The 23,049-nt window shown below is 31.9% G+C and overlaps 2 protein-coding genes across 7 annotated transcripts; one reads left to right on the top strand and one right to left on the bottom strand.

The window, feature by feature from the left end:
• Window positions 1-1,866: 1,866 nt before the first annotated feature.
• On the bottom strand, window positions 1,867-3,701 carry LOC123694409 (BLOC-1-related complex subunit 8 homolog). Its single transcript, XM_045639840.1, has 3 exons — window positions 3,514-3,701; window positions 2,859-3,036; window positions 1,867-2,328 (listed from the first exon to the last, which is right to left on the bottom strand). The coding sequence occupies exons 1-3, from the start codon at window positions 3,563-3,565 to the stop codon at window positions 2,043-2,045; spliced, it is 516 nt and encodes a 171-aa protein (XP_045495796.1). The 5' UTR covers window positions 3,566-3,701; the 3' UTR covers window positions 1,867-2,042.
• A 243-nt stretch (window positions 3,702-3,944) lies between these two features.
• Window positions 3,945-9,011, top strand: LOC123694578 (epidermal retinol dehydrogenase 2-like). Of its 6 annotated transcripts, none has more exons than XM_045640045.1 (6): window positions 3,945-4,233; window positions 4,605-4,649; window positions 4,806-5,006; window positions 5,336-5,665; window positions 6,016-6,260; window positions 7,753-9,011. In XM_045640045.1, the coding sequence occupies exons 2-6, from the start codon at window positions 4,647-4,649 to the stop codon at window positions 7,943-7,945; spliced, it is 972 nt and encodes a 323-aa protein (XP_045496001.1). In that variant the 5' UTR covers window positions 3,945-4,233; window positions 4,605-4,646; the 3' UTR covers window positions 7,946-9,011. The 6 variants fall into 6 exon arrangements, with proteins under 6 accessions (XP_045496001.1, XP_045496011.1, XP_045496005.1 ...); XM_045640049.1 differs by lacking the exon at window positions 3,945-4,233 and adding an exon at window positions 4,289-4,489; XM_045640055.1 differs by lacking the exon at window positions 4,605-4,649 and having other exon boundaries at window positions 3,950-4,233.
• Window positions 9,012-23,049: the final 14,038 nt, after the last annotated feature.

Raw genomic sequence — 23,049 nt, forward strand, 5'->3', positions numbered from 1 at the left:
TCGCTTGTCGTAATTTGTCAAAAATTTATAAAAATATTAAGTCAAAATGAACCTTAATCCATAAGATATAAGTACTAATATAGATTGAACAGCAAACAAGACTTTCTGGAATATTATTGAAATAAACAAACGAATGTCGGATTAGTGATGCATGTGGCGCATATCGACAGTATCGATACTTTAGAAAAGACAAACATTTTAAATATTAAATTTTATTCTATTTTTCCTTAGCTTTCATTTGTCCTATTTATTTATAGATTTTCGAAAGAGCCTAATTTAAAAGAGAAATGGATAATAAATGCAACGTGACGAGTTAACTGGATGCCGAACAGCAATAAGCAATCTAACAAAGGCCACCGATACATCAAACCTACGGCAGTTCCAAGATTTAAAATAATGCATATTTTCTGTTTGCTTTGTAAATATAGATTTATACTATTCTATTCCGTTTTTTATTTAAATATAATAATATGAAAAGACGTACTTAGTAGTAATAAACATACTCCAAAATGTGACACATTATCCTATACTCATATAATAGAAAGAAAAAAAAATGCACAAAAATATATTTATTTGTGAATTATCGATAACAAGGCTGACATCCCTTAGAGCATAGCATCAGGTTAATGTCAAGTTAATGTCATTAATTTAGAGTGACACAAATTTCAACCTTATCTTTATGTGTAGAGGTTCAAAGTTATATGTATTGAAAACCAACGCCATCTGTTGTGGAATAGCTGAATGTTTTCGAATTTGGAATTTCTGAGCAAAGAGAAACAAAACAGCTAATATACCTAGGGATGTTATACTAAAATAAACCGTAACTTGGTTCGTTAGGGTACATATTGAAATGCTGAATTTATAACCTAAGTCAGTTTTTACTCAAATTAAGCTGTCCAATCAAAGGCATAGTTTACTTGTAGTGTACTGTATAACTATCGGCACAGAATACATAATAGTAGCTAAACGCTACAGAACGGACACTCTCCGCCTCCCGCCAAAATTAAACACTTACCTCACCCCGCACGATCAGTCTAAAAATGGTCCATATTTTTCTACAGGGACGATACGCCACGAAGATTGACAACATTAATCAAATTGACTTAAAGTAATTTTATTATTTTGGATTTGTGATTATCGTTTTTCGTAGAAAATGGTTAGATATTGTGCTGTTTACGGATGTATTTCATCAGAAAAACGCGATTTTTTTTTACGCTAGTCAAAAATGTGCCAACCATAAAGCGTTAACACACACATTTGCAGTCTCTACAGTGTGACTGTCAAAACGATAATTTTGTATGGAGTGTCCGGGGTGTGCTATCGGTTTAAATGTGTGGGTTTGGCGACACTGGTTTTCATACTAATGATGACATTATAGCACTTCTATTATATTCTTACTGTTCTGTGATTTAACACTAATAAATCAAAATCAAATTCAAAAATTAACACTAATGTGAGCAATGCACCAAAGCCAGTATTAGAATTGTACTAGATTGTAAACTATAAATGTTACATAGACCATAACCATCTAAATACATATATTATGAGGGCTGATTTTTCAATTGTTGGTTATCACTTATTCATCGAATAACGTATTAAACTACCATTTAAAAAATGTATTCTAATTGTATGTATTTGACAGTTTACAGGTGACATTTTAAAATGTTAGTGTAATACTATATTGGACGGATGAATTTTAACCAAGGATTGAAATATCGGCCCTAATATCAAATAGTATTACAAGTACTGAAAAATACATCTACATCTACATAAATATAACTAGAAGGAAGTAATATGACAAGATATAAAAACTCCCATTGACTATATGGGAATCATCTCATTTGATTATTCAATAACTATAAGAAATTGTTTAATAAGTTATTTGTTATTGAGTAAAAGAAAATAATATATCCATTACTTTTCGAGAAAACTGACTAGTCTTGACTTCAAATAAGTCCAATGTTCCATTACTAAATGACTCACACTGTTAAAATATAGAGATCATACCAAATATGACCACTATAGGTAACACACTATTCAGTCTAATGTAATGTAGTATGAGACCTATGTAACTCAGCATTAGACCCCCTAGCATGAGCCATCATATTCTCTATTCTATTGGTTGTCTCACGAACCATAGAGAAATCAGATAAGTCTGGCAGATCAAGAACAATATGAGCAGAGAGACGTTTGTACACAGAATTTGTAACTTTTTTATTTCTTCTAGTCTCCTCATATTTTAACTGTTGTTTTAAAAATATAGCCTGCTTCAACATTTCTTGAATGTTCTGGAAGCTGGTTGCAGCAGCGTCCATGGATTTTACAGCACTGAAATGTTTAAAGAGTAAATTGAGCAATAATGCACACAAATCTTTACATAAAAATAAACAAAGAGGAAAGAAACTTTACTCAATAATATATCTTAATATATATAAATCTCGTGTCACAATGTTTGTCCTCAATGGACTCCTAAACCACTTAACCAATTATAATAAAATTCGCACACCATGTGCAGTTCGATCCAACTTGAGAGATAGGATAGTTTAAACATGTAGGTACCACGGGCGAAGCCGGGGCGGACCACTAGTCATATTATATGTGAAATAGGGGGCTGTTAATCATAAGCGAATTTCTGCCAGACAACATTTTGATAGGATTGTTTTCTAAACTAGCAATGAATTCTGGATGGTGTTCAAATCATATCTGAGTACAAAGAAAGAAAACAGCTAGCATTTAACTAGTGTATTTATACAATAAAAATACCATTAATTTGAATCTGTATGAAATTTGATACAGAATTTTATAAATTTCAATGTGTACAAGTATTAGAATATAAATCGTAAGTTAAACAGGTTTACCTCAAAGCATATTCCACATCATAACATCGACCCTGAAGTTCATGTTGGAGTTTGGTCACTTCCACTCTTCGTTCAACCATTGGAGGCAAGGCTTTCCTCACATGCTCCTGTAGACGATACAAAGCTAAGGACGGTTCGTTTGCTACAATATGCATGTTTTCCGATATTCTTTCCGCCGCTGTAATAAAAAATAATAATTTTGAAATTTTTGGATATGTACTTTGGTCTGGTATATCTTACAGTGTAAAATTTAGATGTAACTAGAGATTGTTAAGCTATTGCATAGCTTCTATCGCGGGCCTTGAGCGCGGGGTCCGAATCGAGAAATTCCGTAACGAAAAAACCTCACGCTCCCCACTCCGACGGGCTCGGAGGTGTGGCTTGAAGGCATAGCATGCAATAGCTTTACCGCGGCAGTCCCCGAGTGCCACACGTATTTTTTTTGGATATGTACTTTTTTATAAATGCGAATGCTTCTATCTCAATCTGTGATCGTGTTGCTATATTTTCTCTAACTATAGCAACACCGTATTTATAATCGAAAATACATCTTCATAATTTTTGAAATTACCTGGCCCCTGCAATTTTCCATTACATTTAAGAGTTTAAATGACTTTAAAATAAGATAATGCATCCTGCGAAAACGAACACAAACCTTTTTTCGCTTTTGTTTCTAAATCAGCATCGCCTTGATAAACAAACGCCATTGTTACAATATAAAATAGTAACGTTTTTAAACCTCACGAAAATTATCCAATTTGAATAAAATAAATATTTATACACTTTAAATGTAGCGATAAACAATATAATATTTTGAGATCAAGACGTAGAAAACACGGTACAACGGTACAAACCTAAACTAAACGGTATAAACAAAATGTCAAATGAAGACAACAAATATCAGCTGATATTTGACAAGTGACAAACCACAGATTATATTGAGTCAATTTTCTAAGTCTAAAATCAGTAAAATGCTCAGCTAAAATGTTATAAAACCAACGCGAACGGCTTATTTATTATAATTTTTACGGTCATACGTATATATTTTGTGGCCGGACCTAAGTTTTTTTCGTAACTTCGATTCGGCTTGGTTGGGCATATTTTTTTCAACTTATTCCTAATCTCATAAACTATTCCCATAAGCTATTCCCAGATGAATGAATCAGCTCATATCTCATACGCTCATATCAGCACTCTCAACTCTGTGACTCCAAAGTCCAATGAACGACCGTTAGTTTTTTTCATTTTTCAATAAAGTTTGGTATTATACCTAGGTATATTGACAAATCGTTGAATATTTATATAAAAATATTTATTTATTATTTCTGTTCAATTCAAAGAATTTTACTTTGATTCAGAATATTGTAAAACAAATGTGAGTATGTATCTAGTATGTTTCTAGGGTTTAATTCTGTGGTTTAATTATTATTATACAACTAGACAATTCACAATGTTGGCTTCACACTAATTATACATTTGTGATTATTATGTTTTATGTTGTTTGATATTATGTTTTATCTTTGACTAATTTTATTTTATCAGCTTATCGTGCAATATGTGCACTTGACGTTAGTAAGATCCGTTTATAAACATATAATAGCTCGTTAACCTGCTTATATTAAAAAGTCAAGGTGATTGTATAATCAGTACCTATCGATAATTTATTTATCTATGTAATTAATTAATTGTAAAAATTATATTGTTCATTATCAAGGTGTTGGTACTAACTAATTATATTTATTTTAGTTGTCTACTAACCTTTTATAACTTTTAACTGCAAATTTAATCATGGTGAGTACTTTTATAAATACCCTCTTTATTTTATAAAATAAATAATAATATTTGCTTATTAGTAGACTTTAGAGTGTGCTTATATTTATATATTTTGGAATATTGCTTAATTATTAATATTTATTAAGCAGATAATTTAGCTAAATTTTTTTTCAGTCTTCGGAAAACACCAGTATATTAACGACCATCTTAAACCCCATGTTACCATTCCAAATGCTGCTCAGGTTGTATTCATTCTGTGTTCTGGTGGTGGACGCAGTATGGGTGTACTTGAACACAATTTATGCCATAATTGAGTCGGTATATGAATTCTTTATACCACCACATATGAAGTCTTTGGAAAATGAAACTGCATTGGTAAGCTACTATCATATTTTATTAAAATTAATAAAAACATGAACAATATGAAATAGTGATTTATGTGTAGAGCGATCAGTGCTATCTTTGAACATCATTTTTGTAAGACGTATCTGTTTGCTATGCAATATTATCATTGATCAATTAAATAGAAAGAGGTGAAATTTTCAATGTATAATTATTATTTATTAAGCCTTTATTTAGGTAAGTGTTATAGTTTTAGTATTTTAGTATAGTCTGCACACCTTGTTAGCTCGATTCACTGGTTGTTTGATGATTTTAAACTTTGTCCTATGTTGTTAGTAACATACTATTTATTATCATTTAAGGTTATTGGTGCTGGCAGAGGTGTTGGCCGTTCTATAGCTATACAATTAGCTGATCTAGGTGCTACAGTAATATGTGTGGACATAAATGAGGAAAATAATGAAAAAACTATAGATTATATAAAACAAACTAGTAATGCAGTTTATGGATACACATGTGATATTACGAAGAAGGAAAATATTATAGAACTTGCTTCGCACATTAAAGTCGATTTGGGTTTCGTTAGTATGCTGTTTTACTGTTGTGGTATACCAAGCCCAAGGTCCTTGATCACACAGCCTCCCCAAAATATACATGATACACTGGATTTGACACTGACTTCGTACTTTTGGGTAAGAATTATAATTATATTTTAGCTGAAAATTTTCATAACACAAATTATTGATCAATTAATGTTCTGAAGTGTACATACCTATTCAATACAGTCAGCTAATAGATATTGAAACTGAAAGTATCTTTGACATAAGTACCTACTAAAAGTGTTTATTTCTTGTCAAATTAAAAACAACTAAACAATGACATGATTTAACCAAAACTTTTTTGTAAAATTTAGTCAGCATTTTTAAATCATAGGTACCCATTTAAAAGGAGCCTATGTTGATATTTTTATAAGAAAACAGGAATATTTTCAACTATAGACAAATACTCAATTATACTAATCTTTTTTTTAAATAAATTCTAGCTCATAGACCAGTTCATGCCGAAAATGAAAGCCAAGAACCACGGTCACATAGTAGCGTTAACATCTGTGGCTGGTCTAAGCTACATAAAGGACAGAATGCCGCTCAGTGTCGCACAATTTGCAGTACAAGGCCTAGCGGAATCACTGATGGAAGATCTACGAGTGAATAAAATTACAGGAGTGCATGTAACACTGTCACATATCTATCCGTTTATTGTGGATAACAACTCAGATGTGAGGTTGAAGTGAGTACCGAATTATTATTATCAAATTCATGAAAATTATAAGAACTAGATACAGTGTTAAATTGTACTAGCATTCATTGTATCTAGTCTCAAATCTCCAAAATCAGAGTTAATACTGAGTCTTAAAATATTTAAAATCAGTTAGATGCATGAAAGAACTTCATACTACTCTCATCAAATTGTGTTTATGAGACTTTTTTTTTTTTTTTTTTTTTTTTTTTTTAATGGCACCCGTCATCACAGGGTGTTCGCGCCACCTCTGGATTATAGTCCAGAGACTTTTCTTGCCTTTTTTTTTTTTTTTTTTTTTTTCAATTTTTAGAAATATTAACATACTGGTTACTCACATAATATAAATATAAATAAGGTACTATTAAAATTAGAAGAGCTTAAATTAAATTACAATATTTGTTGTTTCCCTAAGATGAATAAATAAAATAAAATAAAATAAATATAAAATAAAGACAAAATTATTTAGTACAAATTCAATAAAAACACGGCACAAAACACTCAACTTAATCCTATATCACAGTTAAACTAATATCACACACTACTTATTTCTTTGGTTAACTACGACTACAATATGCTTACAATATTGCAAGAACGCATCCCTACACTTGTCCCCCAGGGCGGAAGGCAGATTCTCACCCGTCATCGCCATGCCCAATTTTTGCTCAATAGCATATCTATTGCTTGCAAAAATTGGGCACTCGAGTAACAGGTGAGGAACCGTCTCCTCTACTCCGGGCTGACATAGACATGACGGATTCTCCTTCAGCTTGAATCTGTTCAAATAGAAGGCGAATCCACCATGACCAGTCAGTACTTGTGTGGTGTGGTGTTGTTTATTGTTTGTTGTGTTTGTTGTGTTGTGTTTGTTGTGTTTTATTGTTTGTTGTGTTTATTGTTGTGTTTGTTTATGAGACTATAATTTAATTAATTTCATGCTTTGTTATAAAATTGAACTAAACTAATAGGTAGTGAAGGAGGTAGGTAGGATTAATCATTCAAGACTTAATCACATACTTTCTGGACATGGCAGAAAATATAGCTTTTTCACTTATGTCCATCGTTTTTAACCGACTTCAAAAAAAAGGTGGAGGTTATCAATTCGGCCGGTATGTTTTTTTTATGTATGTACACCGATTACTCCGAGGTTTCTGAACCGATTTACGTGATTCTTTTTGTTTGTTCCATTCTTGTTGATTGTTCCATGCGGGATGGTGTCGAATTGGTCCCATAAAAATTTTATTCGGATAGGCCCAGTAGTTTTTATTTTATGAGCATTTTTGTCTGTAGGTATTTGTGAATTTTGCAAGTGCAAGTTTGAAGTCGGTTGTTTTTAACGCAGTTATCACTTGTTCATAATGTCATTTGAGATTATCATTACTGATACTTATATCTGCAACTGCAATAATCTATGATGTTTGCTTATTTAGCAATAAGCAACATTTATCTGCATTATCTGAAATTTAAACATTTCTTATTTCAGGATACCAAGCTACTTCGGGACAATAACACCAGACAGGGCTGCTACGTCCATTCTAGAGAGTGTCCGACGAAATTACCCGGAAGCATCTGTGCCCAAACATCTGTTATATCTCGGACATTTATTACGAATTCTACCACGTAAAGCTACCGTTTTGATTAGAGATCTCCTAGATACAGGGGTAGATTTTGGGTAAATTTTCAATGCTGTGCCTATAAATTTTTTTATTATTTCTCTTTCAAAAAGCATTCAAAAAGAAATGAAAAAAGTGCCTATAGTTCAGATAGACAATAAGTGCCTAAGAATAAGAATTTTTTTATTCATTTAAAAAATTTCTTATCGGAATATTTAGAAATAAAGAAATAAGTGCCTAACTATAGTTTTAGTTAACTACAAAGACTTGCATCGTATGTCTACTATGTGTAACTGAACAATTATGTATCAAAGTTGAAGGTTATGATGTGCTTGGAAGTTAAATGAAATAATTTATTTGTATTGTAATTTATGGTGTATTAGGTAGGTCGAATTCCAGTAAATAGTACGTAATTCAAAGATTAAAATTTTTTTGCTATTTCTTCCTGGAAAATATAAAAAAATGTTTGACAAAACATTTTTAATCTTATCATGCATGAATAATGTTCAATGCATACTGAGATTAGCCTTTCTTCAAATTACATGATTTTAAAACGTTTGAGCTATTTTTATCTTTATGTGGGTTCATGATCCTGAATATTATATAGATGTCTAAATGTAAATCCAGGAATGACCCTTAAAAACGTAAGGTGTTGATTAATTATAAAAGGTAACAATGTTTAATATATGTACTATACAAATGAAGGTCATGAAATGTTATCTCAGTGATTTATTGGAAAGAAATCATAAGATATAGGTATCAGTTACAAAGTTTTTATGAAGCTCATTATAAGATAAGATGTTTAATATTCCAAATTGAGCTTTTATTTTTGATATATTTTAATTAAAAGAGTTATTATTAACTCACATTATTGTGATCTCCAAAAATAGTAAGTTCCTATGTACCTATATGGCATTAAGAAAGACTTATTGTAATATTATTTTGTAAGATTTTTTTTTTTTTTTTATAAAAAGAGTATTTTAATTTTTAAAATATATTTAACATAAAAGAGTAAATAACAAATCATTTCCATATTATTATAAGTATAGATTTAAGTTTTATATTTGTATTTTCGCATAGCTATTTTATACAGAATTCTTGAGACTTTTTAATAAAGTTTTGTAATGAATTATCGTATTTTATTTTAATTAATAGTTTCCGTTTAAAATATTTCTCAAAAATTTAATAGCAATAGAGATAGAACTATTAAGCGAATTACCCTATTGCCCGAAATTTTGTGGGTCATTTGTAACAGGATGGCGGTTCTACAATCTACAGGGGTTGAGGGGTCTTAGTACGCAATGACAAAAAGAAAAATGATGGTCAGAACGCTGATACCGGATACCTTAAGATACTATAACGTTTTATATTAGAGTATCTTAATATAAAATATTATAGTATCTTCACCGTGTGTGACGCGCTTTAATCAGTTTATATTTTGGTACAAAGCAACAATAGCACACGTAAAGGAAAAACTAATTTCAAGGTACAACATTTATAGGTGCATAATATAAAAAATCGGTTCGCGAATCAGAATCGCACTTGGCCGGTTTTTATTTTTTAGTTTTAATTCCACGTACAGTAATTAACTCAGAAGTGTCACGCATAGAGTCTACAACATATCATATTCCAAATTCAGCAGCGACTATGACGCAAATTTTTTGTTTGATTGGTGGGTAAATGTAGGTCCAATGATATTATATTTTTATACCTACTATACTAGCTTTCCGCATGCGGCTTCGCCCGCGTTTTCAAAGAAAAACCCGCATAATTCCGGGATAAAACCTAGCCTATGTTACTCGTGGATAATGTAGCTTTCGAATGGTGAAAGAATTTTTAAAATCGGTCCAGTTGTTTATGAGCCTATTCATTACAATCAAACAAACAAACAAAGTTTTCCTCTTTATAATATTAGTGTAGATGTAGATTACTTGCTCTGTGATATTATATTACGTAAAAAGTGTAGATAGTTAACACTTAACACAACACAGCATTTGATCTTCAAAAACGTCACACTTACGCCGCACTCATTCATATTTCATTTCATTCATTCATTCAACGTCACACTTACGCCTTACGGACTCCTAGGACACACCACGGGACACACACTGCAAAGTATGATGGCATGATGAGCGAAAAAGACAACTGAAGTAAGGTTTGGCTAATCAGCCACATTTCGACGGGCCACTCCCACAACGCTGTCTACATCTTTTCACTCACAATATAATATGACCATCGTTTCAGATTGTTAGATTGTTAGGATCGCTTTAAGTATATAATTTTAAAAATTTTCCATTTATACCGTGCAATCTGCTTCGGACGGCAGCTATGCCCAAACACCTCAAACTCACACTCATATGCACATATGCTCTATATACTCAGATGCTTGTATGTAGTAATAGTTTTATTAAAATTTAAATAATGACTAGCTTTCCGCCCGCGGCTTCGCCCGCGTTTTCAAAGAAAAATCGACATAGTTCCCGTTCCCAAGGGATTTCCGGGATAAAACCTATCCTATCTCTCAAGTTGGATCGAACTGCACATGGTGTGCGAATTTTATTACAATCGGTTAAGTGGTTTAGGAGTCCATTGAGGACAAACATTGTGACACGAGATTTATATATATTAAGAAGATTAGGTCAATGAGAAAGCATCTGCATCGTGAAATGTCACTTTTATGGAGCCAAAAGACTCGTATCCAGTCAAATAATTTTTTTCGGTAAATTTACAATCCATTTGACACTTCTAAACACAGTGGCGCTGGCATAGCTGTTTATCGTTTCGAGATTGTTTCTGTTTTTCTTTTTTTAAATTGTTAATTAACTTCGATAACAAATCAGTGTTAAGTTTATCCCTTAGTTTTTGCATATAACTGTATATTTGTGACAGTGGTAAGCAGATTTTTTGACTCCAAGCCCGTGGCAAAGAAGAAAGTAAGTTATTAGTTTCATATTCTAACACAGACAGCTAGTTACAGTCGATCGATATAAATGAAAATTGCCGTTTTATTGTATTGGTTACGTTAAGTTAATTTTCTTATAGGTAAGTGTTTCATGTCCCTATTATCTTGAAAAATATTAAACGAAACGACATGTTATTTAATTTGCATGAACATAATATTGTAAATTATGGAACTTAAATTGATGTCAAAAATCTAATCGTTTTACGCGAAAAATATAGTAAACGTAATATTTTTAACTCTCTGGATCTATTTAAAAATTAAAATAATCTAGTTAATACATTAAATATCTGCAACTTGTGCTGTATTTTAAAAATTATCATTCAACACTAGTTAAATTTAATAAAACATGTCCTTCACAACGCCGATGGTTGGCGAATTCTTAATACTTAGCTTGATTAATAAATAATATATGTAATGTAGGTTTTTAAGGCTTTACTAAAAATTTATAAGAATTTATTTATTTGGTAGTTAAACAAGATTTTGTTAACAAAACATACTTAAATTTATCTCCAAATATTTTTTTTTAAATTGTAAACTGCTTTGTCGAAATATAAGAATTTTTTATTTGTAGGTACCTAGGTAGATATGATTTCTATTTAAAATAAACATATTTAATAAATTATATTCTTTAATGAATAAATAAAATAAATAAATAAACGTTTATTGTCAACATAACACAAATACACCAGAGCATGAGATTTACACAGATAATATACACACATTAAATTTATCATCAATAAGTAGGTAAGTAAGGTACTGGGCATTTTCATGTTGACAAAAGGGACCAACTCAGTATTCGGCACGAATGATAATAAAACCATTCGTGCCACTGATTTTCAGTCGTCGTCGTCGTCTCCATATGTATATCTCAATGCTTGTAAATTTATGTTTCAATTTAGAATTGTTTTGACTTTATTTATTTAATATTTTGGTAAAAAGGAAAAGAAAATAACAGTACTCATGTGTATCAACGAGAACTGTATGCTTGATTTAGTAATATTTTTTTACTGTGAATGAAACCTACCTATGAAATAATTTATTACACATAATTTAGTTACAACACTTTCATTTTCATGTAAGTCGATCTAAATACCTTTTTGATGCTTTTTTGTCGCAATCTTTTAGGTGTATATTGTAACTAAGGCAATTGCCTTAGTTAAACTGTTTTTATAGATTTATAATTATAAATCTAAACAGTTTTATATTTTCAAAGATATTTTTCCCATGTCATTAACTGTTAGTTGTGAGTAGAAGCTGATTTTTATGACTAACTAAGAACAACAAAATCGTAAAAATCTGTAACATTAAGTAGGATACTATAATCACTGCTTGTCTATGTTTTTACTTATATTATTAGCAGAAAAGATTTGATATTTTTTTTTGTTTGATTGTTTGATAACTCAAAATCTGCTTGACTGAGTTTAAATCTTTCTATCTGAACTCCTGTTGGTCTTAGCGTGATGCTATAAAGCCTTACAAAGGGCTAACTAACACCAAGAATAGAGAGAGAATTTTTCAAATGGGACCAGTTGCAGTAGTTCCTGAGATTATTGTGTCCAAACAAACAAACAATCTATTCAGCTTTATAATATTAGAATATGGATTAGAAAGCTACAATTCTTATGAGTAACATAGTGATAACAGAAACGTTTTTTTATTTAATTTTTAAAGAACTGGTTCCATAATAATTTTTATGAATTTATTTGAAAAACGCATGTCTCTAAGAAAGGAATTTTATTCTATATGAAATGTATAGAAGGTCAGTAACTATAATTAATACAATGCTAGCTAGTCTAATTACGCCATAAAATATCTAGTTACCAGATTATATTTCTGGTTTAAAAGTATTATTCAAAATGCAAGATATTCAATACTTTGTAACATAATGCTTCACAGTAAAATGTTAAGATACAAAAGAGAATATAATTTTGTTGCTTATTTATATTGCATGTTTTTAACATAATCTATTTATTAACCAGCTTTAAAAATGTGCAGGTTTTCAAACATCGGTTGTAATTGTTGTGTTTTTTAATTGAAATCTGGTGATATTCGAGGTCCTCTTTTCAATTTGATTTATTAATAAATAAGTTCATAATTAATTTCGTCTTCATTACTACTTCAAGTCAACTTTCTTTTGTTTAATTATTTCTACTTACCAAATAGCATATGGCTGGTATAAACTAACCCTGACTATTCAGGTATTTTGTCAGAGAAAACCCAGGTATGAATAGGAATACTTTCTGATTCGCCCTTTCCAGGATCGCAGGTTCGCTACCTACAACAATACTAATAATATAAACCATTCATTGATTAACCTATCGATTGTGAATACGTACCCTATAAGTATGCCTTTATATCTAACTCGTCAATTTATAACCGAAGATCAGAATACTAATGACCGTTTGAAAAATTACATCGATTATAAGCCATCCCTGAATTTTTTGTCATTCCAATTCATCATTTCTTGATTAATTGCTTCGTAATGGCGTGGGGCATTAGCAAATCGTTATTTATTGTTATATTAATGGGAATCGCTATTTCTGCGGACAATTTTCATCGCCATTCAATAGAAATTATATTCACACAGCTAATGCTTCTTTAAAGTTTTCAAAGCTTAATCTCCACTAAACATTTAACATCGAAAGCAATTTATAAGGAAATCTTATAAAAATAAATTTCTAAACTGTTTCGAGTGTCCATACATTCAATTATGAGAATTTCTTTTGGAATTGAATTATTTAGGAAATAGAACCGATTTAAACGTTTATTCATTAAATGATGCTATAGACATAGAGTCAGACGATTTTCTAATAAAAAATAATTGCTATACTACATTAAAACATCCAATTACTGAAATATTTTGATTGAAACGAGAGCATTCATTAGTAATTATTATTAAATTGTGGTTAGTTTGTAGCGGATCTATTGAAATGTAAATAATACCCCTTTCAATACCATTATTTGTTAAACTGGCAAAGTTAACTAATTTTACCTACTTGCTGACATGTGTACAGTGTATTCCCTGTGGCGATTGGCTGGTTCACCCAACCATACCTATTATAATTATTGTCTATATTACAATAAACATATTATTATAAACATACAATCAAATATTTCCTATTTTAACAATTATTATGTTGGATAAGACGAAAAATGTAAGTGTAATTGCTTATTTAAGATCCTACCTTTTTTATTCCACCAAAGTTTCAAAAACATTGAATGGCTAAATATAAAAAGCGGTGTCTAGATACATCGCTTTACATGGCGTTTGAGATGAGCGTAAAAGCCTAGAGCTTATTTGTGAATCAAAATTTTGTAAAAGTAGGCATATTATCTGAAAAAGGTCACAGCCCGCACGCCCGCCTCTCCAAAATTGCTCTCACAGCCTTTAGTTTCTACACTTTACGAAAGCTATCTGTACTCACTATGACACATAAATGCAACATCATTTTCGTCTGTATAAAATTCACTCATAACTACAAAAATAAATCCTTGAACTTGGATATATTACAAAATTTAAAATAACAAATAGGTACTTTTGGGCTGCTTCAATAAAGATACAATTCAGAAAGACTGGCTACTTAAAAAAATGCTCCTTTCTCTAAAAATATCCGATACGAACAGGGTCAACTAGGAACGTAACATAAATTTAAAAATTCTACTACCCTCATTGGGTTTACGGTCGACATTAAAAGGTTTTTGTTCCGCAGCAGGTGCGCAGACTGATCGTTTTCCAAAGTGCGGTGTTCACGTTATTTGAATAAGCCATTATTCCCCGTCTTGTTATTGCTCCAATGCTCCTTTTGTAAATCTACCAGAGGTGCCGCGATTCATTTTGTTTTTGGCATTTAGTCCAGGCCTATTCAGAATTGATTTATTCGAACAGTTTGCTGTAAGACGTTTAAACATCTTACTTTTGGCTACATTGTTGATGTAGATATTGGATTTCATTGGACCAACACATAATAATTGAAATGGAATATCGTCGAGTTAGCTGCAAATTCATTTTTTTTATGTGTGTGATTTTTTTATAGTGACCTTAAGCTGAAAACAAGTGTAATTGTAATGCATATTCATAGGTAGGAACTACATGCATACAAAATTCAATTTCATGAAAGGATGTTTACCATACTCTTAATTGAGGCCAAGCACCAAGTTACACTCAATTAAAACTAGTAAAAACTTCCTTAAACCTCAGACACCAGACGAGAACCAAAACTTCGCGAGCGTCCCAACAAATTAAATTGCGCAAAGTAAAATAGTCATGATTATGTTTCATTTTTAAGTTGAAATTTTTAAATGAGCAAAGCTGCTCTTTGTTTCCGCTCTTTGTACTTTTTTTACAATTTTCTTTGTGATAGGGAATAGCTCTTTTGTTATGAGATATTTTGTTAACCGAGCACGATCTCTGCCTGTTTTAAATTGGTGTTTTCTTAAAATACTCTAAATAAACACCCAATTAAATTAAATTATGAAATATGTGTACTTGAATAAGGTACATTATATTATGCTGAACCCGAGCCATTAGCAACAATATTCAGGGACTGTTCTAAATCATAATACATAAGCTCCTTAACTGAAAACAGTTTCTAACTTTAATTGGTGATACGTGACTAGTGAAAACAATACGCTTATTGAAGGAACGAACCGTTTCACTGTGAATCTATACCTATAATAAATCTGTAGAAGGGTCAATTCTGTACATTGAAAATATTGTGTAAAAAAATAGTAGGGGGTGTTACTGGATCGATATCAAGCCCAAATATGTGATTAAAAAAATTGTTGTCTGTCTGTCTGTCTGTCTGTCTGTATGTTCAGGCTTCACGTGAAAACTAACGGTTCGATTTCGATGAAACTTGGTATAATTATACCTTATTATCCTGGGCATAAAATAGGATACTTTTTATCCCGGAAAAATACGTAGAAAAAAAATAAATCGTAATTTTTCTTAATTTTTCCGCGCGGACAGAGTCGCGGGCGGAAGCTAGTATTTAATACAATTCATAACGTACAATAACATTTTAGATTGTAAATGCGATTCTGATGTATATCGTCAAACTGTTACATTTGTTTCAGAATAAATGTTATAAATCGAAGTGCTTGGTTTAATTTATACCTAGTTTTCAAGGGATATTTTACAGAATATTTAGGCAGAGTTGCAAAGATATTTGTATGTAAATTCTTGAACGAAACGCATTGTTGCATAAAAACCTGTTCCGTTCGGAACTTGTTTATCTTGTTCACCGAAAGGTAATTCACTTGTAGTAATTAAATTTCCATTCGCAGTTTTTTGCTTCAAGTTGAACAACCTTACAAAATAAAATTTCTGAATAGAATTATAATAGAATAATAGACTACAAGCAATCAAGCGACTTGGACAAAAAATAGCAATTTTAAGTGCATATTAACTTTTATCGCTTTTCAAATAGCGAATAGAAGAAGGATAAAAGGATAAGTCATAAGAAACAATGTTAAGGCAATTCACAAATAATTCATATACGTAGGTAACGACAGAGGTAAGCGCATTACGCTCCCATCAAATTATTGAATAGTTGACAATAATTATAATAAAAAGCATACGATTTGTATTATCTATATTATATAGAAATTGTCCTACTGCTCTCCTAAAGCTTTAAATTACCAATTCGCTAAATAGCCATGGTTTACGTTTCATTGTCAGTAATAAATTGTTTCGAGAAACAAGATTAATAGTTGACGGTGACATGTGCTAAGTGAAAACAGTACTTAAACTTGTCGAATAAATTTGAAGGCATTTTGTAAGGTCATCGGAAGGTCTATAGGAAGCTTTGTCACCGTCACAATATTTTATCTTTGGGCAATCTTTAAGCTTAATCGAAGGAGAAAATAGTCTGGCTTATCAATTGATTATTCTTTGAAATATTAAAATATTTTTTATTGGTGAGGTACAGATGTTGCTCATGTTATTTATAAAATTATCTGACTTCATTTACTGAAACTATCAGAAGTCATTCCACGTGTTTATGGATTGGTGCTCTAGTAAGTTCGCTCCTTTATTAAATAAAAGCTGTTACATTTCACTTTGCATTTGACCTTGATGTGTATCCTTGACTTAGAAGTATGAAATAGACCTTGAGAACGAGTTGACTATGTAATTTATTTAAATAATGTGTCAATTTGATCATATCAAAATCAGATAGTGCCAGCATAGGATAAATAACAAAACGATTTTCAGGCATCCAACCATCCAATGCTCGGAACTTTTTCGCGATAAAAAAGTAATAATCTTTAATGGCTACATTCAGCCAGAATTCATTTTAATGTTTTTGAACCGCAGAATGACTGGGCTGGGTGCATTTGTGGGGTGCTCTGTTAACGTTAAAAGCTTTTATGCTTTCCGGACAATGACTCTTAAACGATACTCTTCTCATAAATTATCAGTGTTGCTCGCTATAAGGTAGAACTAGACGTTACATTTTTATACCCCTAAGGCCTAACGTACGTGGTACATATGGCTCTTTTTATGCAACATTTGAAAACAAATTTATATTAGATGTATGTGTAGATTTTATCAGAGTTCGCCCACGGGCTACTACCTTCCCTTGATGTAGGGTAGCCCTTTAACAGTAAATCGACGTTTTCGTATTTATATTCTCAATTTCCGTCTCTTTCTACGTTAAAACGTCAAATCTCGCTGGGAATTCTTCCAGATATATTAATTACCAAATACGAGTATTTTTACTATTTGATACTTTTTCGCTTAGGCCAGAAATATTGAAATTATGATAATTAATGTTATATTTTTTATGATGTCGATAAGCATTTTATTAATTTAAAATTAAGTGGAAAATTCCTATTCAGCACCACAATAGCAAGAATTAAGCGATTCTTCCTTCGTCAGAAATTGCTATTTCGCGAGAAAAATCTTATACCCTAATAATTAAAGAACCTTATCGGGGCACATTATCTGAATTTATTTCGTGAGATTTCGCTATCGCCACGGAACGAATAAGGCTTAAAGTAATTGGTTAGAAATATGGGAGGCAGGTGGCTCAGGACCACGATAAATAATGTTTAAATAAACCTATAAAAGTAACTTTGAATAATATGATTCACCCTCCATAGTCGAATTATGTTTATTCAAGACCTGTTGTCTCCGTATTTCAAAGATGTTTGGAACGTGCAGACGAGGAACTTATTTTAATACGCGTACATATATTAATTTCTTTGTGGGTATATTGCAGACTGTTCAAACGGACTAGGATGATCCTTTTATATCTAAAATCCACATTTTCCAACACCAAAACAACTAAATCGTTTGTATTCCTACTTATTTCAAAGAATTTTCTATAAAGGAGAGGATCAGTGAAAATGGAGACGAAAGCTCAGTGGATTTATACTTAGGTACTACCACTCACAAACTAAGCCTTAGAACAACTCTTGGTCGATGTCGATGGAAGATAGGATTTAACGGTACTATAGCCTGTACATTTAAAAATAATATTCCCGGATAGCTTGATTATTACTGCAGAAAAATGTTCGACAATAAAAGTAATTAATTGACCTGTTACTGATCGTTCTCCGCGCCCCCATTGTCCGACAGAATAATCACTTCACTGAAATTCGCATTTCATTGTATACTGCTTTGCATAAAGTCGTGTTGATATTGAGATCACGTAATACAGAGGCTGTAATGTACCGTTCATACACAGGAAATACGGCGGCTGCTTTATTAGTGGCTGAATATGAATCATTCATATTGTATTCAATGTGCCGGAGTGCACTTCGTATTGGTTTCTGGGGTGTCATTTGATACTCCAATATTATAATGAACATTGTTTATCGACAGTAACATCCTCAAGCTTATGGCTTCTACAGGAAATTGATTTTGATAAGTAGTAACTATAAAAGTATCTGTTCTTCGCTTTCTTGAAAAATGGAGCGTCGGGGCATTGATGTCTGAAAGTTTTATGATGCGATTTCATAAAGTACTACATGGAACATTCAATTCATACAAAGTAACATAGAAATATTTCTTAGAATCCGAGCGGGATTTATGTGGAAATATGTTTTTTGACATTGAACCTTTATTACCTGTGTGTGCAGCTGTAGCACAGAATACATAATAGTAGCAAAATGCTAGCTGTAGAGTACATTATTTAACTGCAAACTGATTCTACAGGATTGACAAGTTGCAAAGAAATGAATGTATAAATTATTAGCGTGAAATTATTCGAACGAGAAAATCTCTATTTATTAAGACAGCTTATCATCAAACCCCAGAATAACATTGCATTAGTAATGTATCCGATAACTTGTTGCCATTTCTCCATTTGATGATGATTTCGATGACAATATTTTATTGATACTTCTTAACTTAACTTGGGGATGTGAAAATTTCACAATTTTGTGGAAAACAATTTATCAAATGAAATTCAATAAATATCACATTTATTTTCAGGTATAACAATTTTTTTTTAATTTAATATCTGCTTTCAAGTACAAAATCATTAGGTATATATACTCTCTCCCTCTTACCTTAAACATAATTCAAGATTATGTGGTCTTGGTATTTTCTACTTGGTCTTGGTACTTTCACATGTTCGCCCTAATAGAAACGCTAAACACCAACTTCCCGCTTCTTAAAAGTACTAAAAAACTTTAAACTACGTAAGGAGAAAATTCTAACGTTACTTATTCAGGCAACGGTATAAACTCCAACTTTGGATCTGGGTTTCAGCAATGCGTATGCACGTACGTAAACTTTGCAGGATCAGAGAACAGGAATTTTGTTTTGCACAGAGGAAATGCTACTGAATCTTAGGACGTCACGAATCACATCGATGAAGTATCGCCACTAAAATAAAGATAGTAAGGTCCAAAATTGCAATGGAAAGAAAACAAAGCGAATCTTGAAACATTTGAACTGGTTAGCTCTGAGATATTTAATAGTTTAATTAGAACGTAATCGCAGAAGTTGCATAATCCTGAGAAAACGTTGTCCTTAATAATATCCTCAGAAAACTGAAATAAAACATTAAGCACCCTCCTGGTTTGTATTCATTTGACCTCGGAGATTATTGATCATTCTTTCGCAAGTGCAAAAACTTGTTTCCCGCAAAGCTTAGCTAAGACCAACGTATTCGGTGATTCCATTCAAATGTTCCATATAAGTTTAGCTCCACTTTCGCGAAACGGGTGCGGCGAGATGATTGTCTGGTTTCTTGGTTTTAGTTCAAGTTATGCCAAATGTGTGTACTCGAGTGTATATGAATGCTTCAGGCAAATGTAGTTCTATGTTACGGTTGCGTTCTACTACCGTCTAGATTTATGATGCCAATAAAAATATAAAAGTAGTAGTATGAATTGAAGTAATAGGCTTGGATTATTCAATCACTGAATTTAGGGACAACAATTAATGTTATTCAAATAAATAGTTTTTTAAAGAATATGTTAATTAATAGAACCGTTCATATAGGTAAGTAGTTGCAGTATTGGTTCCCGTTTATGATGACTATTAAAACGACTTGGTATAAGAGAAAGCTTTCTGTTGTTACCTAGGCACTTGTTACAATGGCCAAGCTGTTGCTATTTATACAATTATTAACGTTAGGGCGGAATACAATTCTGCTTATGTATTGGGCCGAGTTGTATGAAATATATTCCATTTTAAATATAACATCAAGAGGTATCAGCTCACGTATATCCGAGTGCGATCGCTTCTGGAGCATTCGATTATGGAATTATATTCGCCGTTGAGTGTTGTGTGAATCGATTATAGATGATTGACGCGACAGATATGTTCGCGATACAATCCGTTTATTGAAAACTATTTGTGTTTATCGAGGTATTTTTGGCACTGCCGTTTAAAAGCCTGTTGAGGATTAATGAAGAAATAAATTTGATTTGACTTCGTAATATGTGAAATCATTTCTTTTTGGATCATGTCATCATCATCATGTTTTGGATCCGGATATATTTTTCATATTTGAGCTTCACTACATAGCATTTAAAATAAAGTCGCTGTCCTCTGCCTGTTTTTCCCTATGAATGATTAAATACTTAACCACCAACGGATTTTGATGCCGTTTTTTTTTAATATGATCTTACATAGTTACATCTCGATCTCGATGAAGAGTATAATATAATTTGCTAAGTTTAAAAAGGGGACGATGCCGCGAGCGAATTGTTCGTAAACTATATTAGAACTAGATTAATAATTATAAACTTTCGAAATTGCTTTTGGACATGATAGTAGTGTATATCATAACATTGCTAAGGTCACGTGGCCGCAGCTTTTCAAGGTATCTTGGCATTCAAGACCACGTACGGTAGCCACAAATGCCGCAGGCCAAATATCAAATTCTAAACATATAGCTACGGAAACTGTAATATAACCTGCAAAAAAAAAACTGATGATCAACTTATTAATACTTATTATTCTCAAAACCAATTCTTGTAAATATGTCGGCTTTCTCAGAAACAGTCAATATTTCCTTCGGCGATGTGATTTTTATTCAGCCGAAAAATATTCCGGAATTTTTTCTAACTTAAATCCGCTTTACCGCTTTTTTCAATACTTTAACCCATTGAGCCCCGAGCGGTCCGATCGGTCCACGACACAATAGATTTTCTATTGTGTCTGTGATTCCGGGCCTGAGTTGATATTCCTATAACTTACGTAGTTGTCTTGCGTCTCCGAAGGACTGGTTTGGAGAAAGCAACTTACGCTCCGTTTGCTCGTTAATTCGGTACAGGGTCAATTCGATTGATATATTGCTTGTCCACATTGCATCATTTAATACTATAATAAGACCATATACGGCGAAATACAATATTGTAAAAAATGTACGAACGAACGCAGCTCAGTTGATTAATGGAATGAAGTATGCATGCATCCTTACACTGACCTGACCCAACTCCAGTATTGCAAAAATACAAGCCGTAGTTTTAACGTTAATACATGAACATTTCTTTTCCATATAAACGAAACATAAAAGCGCTATAATTTAACGTTAACCTACTTATATAAAGTTTTAGTAGAAAATGTACGAGCCAAGTTATTACGTAGTCATCGGTTTTAAAAGGGGTAAATACAAGTTAAAGTTGGACGTGCAGGCGTTCACTTAATTTCTTTTAATTATAAAATTCCAAGCTCCAATAAATTTCAACGAAAGCACGACGTACATCGCCAAAGTTAATGATTAATTAAAAAATACGGTTTGGTTTATTACAGCTAGTATTTACTTTGTTCTTTTGATAAGCAAAGTTGTAAGAAATTGTCTATTCAGATACTTACAAGTAAATCAATCATTTGAGTTTAGGTTTATGAGCTGTATTCACGAAATGCGATTCATTTTCGATACCTATTTAATATCTCCGTGGATATTGTAGATATTTTTTTTCTGTATTTTCCGAAAGTTATCTCAGTATATCCAAATTAAATATTTGAAGTGGAGATATATCAAAATATCCAAATTATAGAAATATATCCACTTCAATCATCTAAAATGTAGAAAATTAGCGAGCGAGCGAGTGTTACGACAACAAATAAAATAACTCTAACGCCCTTCTTATTTTTTATTCCCTCAGTTCTTAGAACGCCCTTTCCTCTAAAAAATCGATTAGTTTTCAATTCCAACCTCGATATAATATTTGACTCACGTTCCGTCTAGACTAGACGATAAGCAACGTGGTCAGTGCAATACTTTATGCTGGGCAATATTTGCTCAAGAAACCAATATCCCGCTTGCTGATTGGGGTAAACTTTCCTCCAGTACTATTGGTTTTTATAATTAATGTAATAAGTCTCCCCAATGAAGTCAGGAATACCAATTCGATTACGTCCATTTTATAGGCAAAGAAACAGTATTGTACCTTTTATTGTTGGTATAAAATAAACGTAAGCATTCTGTTTATTTTATTGTTATGGATATGTTTTCCGTGATAATGAAGTAGAACGCTTCTTTATGTAGATCACATCTTTAAAATTATTGAATACATTTTTTGATTACTTGAATTACATAAGCCTAAAGAAATGGAAATAGTGTCCATTCTGGAACATTCGTGCTATGATCGACGTTTAGTTTTGGTTAACATTGAGTATAATATTTGTTCAATGCTAAGAAAGCAATCAACTAAATTAAATCAATTTAGTGCATCACATTTAATAATCTAACACCAGCTAGAGCAAGTAAAAGCAGCGTGCAATAACAGATTAATGGAC

This window comes from Colias croceus, chromosome 1, assembly GCF_905220415.1.
Source record: "Colias croceus chromosome 1, ilColCroc2.1".
NCBI classification, from domain to species: Eukaryota; Metazoa; Arthropoda; class Insecta; order Lepidoptera; family Pieridae; genus Colias; species Colias croceus.